General features: G+C 49.4%; 1 protein-coding gene across 2 annotated transcripts in view; it reads right to left on the bottom strand.

Annotated features, from left to right (window-relative positions):
- Cnbd2 (cyclic nucleotide binding domain containing 2) overlaps window positions 1–4,020 on the bottom strand; it is a 63,309-nt gene that overhangs the window by 1,915 nt on the left and 57,374 nt on the right. For both annotated transcript variants that reach the window (XM_021193389.2, XM_021193391.2), the window contains exon 12: window positions 1,856–2,019. In XM_021193389.2, coding sequence (XP_021049048.1) covers window positions 1,856–2,019 — 164 coding nt within the window. The remainder of the gene's footprint in view (window positions 1–1,855; window positions 2,020–4,020) is intronic.

The following is a 4,020-nucleotide window of genomic DNA, read 5'->3' as shown; positions in this document are numbered from 1 at the left end:
GCTGTCCTGGAACTCACTTTGTAGACCAGGCTGGCCTCAAACTCAGAAATCTGCCTGCCTCTGCCTCCCAAGTGCTGGGATTAAAGGCGTGTGCTACCATGCCCAGCTTGGCTCATTTCCTTCTTGATATCACAGCAAGAGAAGGGCATTGCTAAACTTCTTCTGGCTTATCTGGACTCTCCTGTCCAAGGAGGCAAGCCTAACACCTCTCGGGTAACCTAAGCATTCCCTGGCTAAGTGACACTGATCACGATGGAGGTAATTGCCATCCCTAGAGATCAACCTAAGACAGCACCCAGCAGTCAGAGTGGGCGACACAGACCTTCAAATATCAGTGATGCCCTCACCCACTCACGAAGGCTAACTGTGGGCATCTCTTCCCTGCCATGTTGAGTGAGACCATGTTGGTAGCTAGAAATTAGCTGGATGGTATATTTACACCACAGAAATAGGGCATGATAGTTGGCAGGATTGTCTCCTGACTCCTAGCAACCTGGCTGGTAGACATTTGCCAGCTCATGGACCAGACAGTCCCCTCTTTAAAAGTTCCCTTAATTCACATCTTCTTATACAACGCATATTAGCTGACTCTCACTAGTACCTACCACGTGCCGACTGGCCTTTGCACTGGCTGAGTCTTTTTGTCTGTTTGTGTTTTTTCAAGACAGGGTTTCTCTGTGTAGCCCTGGATGTCCTGGAGCTTGATCTGAGAATATGGCTGACCTCAATCTCAAGAGATCTGCCTGCCTCTGCCTCCTAGGTACTGGGACTAAAGGCACATACCACCACACCTGGCTACGCTTGCTGAGTCTTTAGTTTTCACAGTTAACCCATTTTATAGACATGAACCTTGAAGAGGCTAAGGGAACATGCCAAAACCCCTGAGGCACAGGCACATAATTATGCATCCCTTACAGGATAATTTATTTTTGGACCTGGAGTCCAAGGTAGACAAAATTGCATGTCACCTACAGGTGCTGACGGCCATGCCGGTTTCTAGCCTATTTGAATACTATGTAGCTCCAGACCCCAACCTCTCCTACACTGCAGCCTTATCACTGTAGCCAGAGATTTGTTATGTCCTGTGTGCCATGACCTGGGCATTGAAGGGGTAGTTCACAGGTTGTCCAGTGCAGGGTTTAGTGAGCTCATCCTATCGTTTCTCTAAGTCACACCAGAATCTGTAGGTAACTGTCAAGACTATGCGTGTGGGCGTGGGGCAGAAGGGGACAAGGATAAGTCAGAGGGATAGGAGAGAAAACAAATTTTGTTTGAAAAATGCCACAGTGGGGGCTGGAGAGATGGCTCAGTGGTTAAGAGCACTGACTGCTCTTCCAGAGGTCCTGAGTTCAGTTCCCAGCAACCGCATGGTTGCTCACAACCATATGTAATGGGATCTGATGCCCTCTTCTGGTGTGTCTGAAGACAGTTACAGCGTACTCATATACATAAATAAATCTTTAAGAGAGAGAGAGAGAGAGAGAGAGAGAGAGAGAGAGAGAGAGAGAATGCCACAATGAAATCTAATGCACGTGCATTGATTTAAACTTTTAAAAAGTAAACGGCTAAATTTTTCACATACACACAAAACCTGAATGCACCTGAGAACACCCTGCCTGTCTGTCTGAATGAAAAAAATGGGAACACGTAGCACTGTTTCTAACACACACACACACACACACACACACACGTACACACACACACACATGTACACACACACACACATATACATTGCATGCACATGCATACTCTCTCTCCCGCCCCCATCTCCTCTCACCCTTCCCTCTCCCTACCCTCCTTGCTGATATGAAGCCTTATTCAGTGGATCTAAAACATGTATGTTCTCAGCACTGACCTGGGATAGTCCACGTCTGTCTTTAATATCTTCGCTTTTGTCTCCTCGTCAACCATGTCATAAAACTTTTCTTTTCTTACTTGTATCAACTCTGATCCCAAGCTCAGAAGGATGAAGGACCGAGCATCTCGCTGGATTTCCGGGACAAAGGCTTGGTGAAGGCCCTAAGGAGAAGTCACAGACCGTGAAACCCCACAGACAAGCCGGATCCACCAGCAGACTTTCTAGGTGGGAATCATGAGGCCGGGGAGGGGAGGGGAGGCCCAGAGCTCATCCACTACCCACCAGCACAGTTCCCAGCCCTGGAACAAGGTGGAGCCCTGTACAGCCCACCAGTGCCCCTGCAACACGCAGCTCTCAGTGGTCTGCTCTCAGAGCCGCTCACATTGGTATCTGAACGTCCCCCGTGCCCAGTCTCAAATCTGTCCATTCATTTTGAGCTGGAGTCCTGCTCATTTGACCAACCATTGCCTGAGTCCAAGGTCATCTTGCCTCAGCCTGCTGAGCAGCGCTAGAACATGCATGACACCATCGTGCCTGGCCCTGGAACACTTCTCTCTGCTGAGAAAACCCATTTTCTCTTCTAAAACTCAAAAGAGCAAGGCTGGCCTTCTTCTCGGCCTTTCCTTTTCCAGTCACCTCCATGCCATCTTTTTGTGTAGACCATAATGCTTTCACTGACACTAGGAACTTTTGTACTGTTACCTGCAGCTTATGTGGTGTTCCTGCTCTTAGAAATGAGTCCTCTGTGGTCATGTATGCAAAAGTGATAAAGACTACAGATAAGCCAATGTGCTATATATACAGCATACCCCGCCTATTTGCTTATTTGTTTGCTTGTTTAGACAGAGTCTTTGTACATAGTCCTGGATGTCCTGGAACTCACTTTATACCCCAGGCTGTCCTGGAACTCACAGAAATCCACCTGCCTCTGCTCCCTGAGTACTGGAATTACGAGTGAGCCACCACATCGCCATCAGGCCCCCTTTGAGAAGTCATCCTGAGCAGGGTAACTTGTGACAAGAACACATGGCACTCGACTCCCAGATCTAGAGACTCACTCCAGCTTCTTAAGACTCAGGCATACTCGGGAGGCAGAGGCAGGCAGATTTCTGAGTTCGAGGCCAGCCTGGTCTACAGAGTGAGTTCCAGGACAGCCAGGGCTACACAGAGAAACCCTGTCTCGAAAAACAAAAAACAAACAAACAAAGACTCGGGCAATGTGGGGAGCAGAAATTAGTGAGCCCAGAGCTTCCGGTGCTCGGAGCCTGTCTTCCTCAGTACGGTGGGCACCATGACCCCTCCTCACCATTGCCAGGCCTTGCAGAGACACCACCACATGGCTGACCTTCAAGGGACCCTACAGGCTGGAGGAAATACACACAAATTTAATCCTCACTACTGCCTTGGGGCACAGGGGTTCTCACCCTCAGGTGTGGAGAACAAGGCTCGGAGAAAGGAATCTGTGAGTTTGCAGCCATGCAGTTCCTAAGCACAACCTTGACCATGGTGGTGGTGGTGCCCACTGTTTACTGAGCAGCCCCTAAGCCCCAGGTCCCCTCCTGGCTTTCAAGTGTGGGTCTTTGTTTAAGATTTATAAAATAACCACTGGTGTGGCTCCTACGCGCACCTGCATTTTATAGCGAAGATACTGAGCTTAAAAGAACTGACTACTGTGGTAGAGCGCTTGCCTAGCAAGCGCAAGGCCCTGGGTTCGGTCCTCAGCTCTGGAAAAAAAAAAAAAAAAAGAACTGGCTACTGTCACCCAGCACCAAAACAACCAACCTCAGATTTCACCCCGATTTGTCCTCGGAGTCCATGCTTTCTGCCAACACAACATGAGGAAACTGAGGTACAAAGAGGTTAGGGGGTCTGCCCAGGATAATGAGACCCAAAGTAACTGGATGTGACCTCTGCGGGGAACAGCACTGTCCACACCTGAGTCACACCAGGTCCTCTCTTTAGTCAGACCCTTGAAACTGCTCCCAAAGACCCTAGGGATAACATGAAAGCCCTCACCTCTGCTGTCAAGGCCTGGGCTGGCTCAGCCTTGCCCAGCTCTCCAGCCTGGCCTTGCTCCACACACCATACCCCTAACTTTGTGTGCACTGGTTCAAGCCTCCCTGCCCTCCTTTCTAGCCTCCCTGCCTCCTTCCTGCCTTTGA

This window comes from Mus pahari, chromosome 3 (assembly GCF_900095145.1).
Source record: "Mus pahari chromosome 3, PAHARI_EIJ_v1.1, whole genome shotgun sequence".
Taxonomy (NCBI): Eukaryota; Metazoa; Chordata; class Mammalia; order Rodentia; family Muridae; genus Mus; species Mus pahari.
The sequence above is the reverse complement of the archived record's forward strand: the minus strand, read 5'-3'. Positions and strand labels throughout refer to the sequence as shown.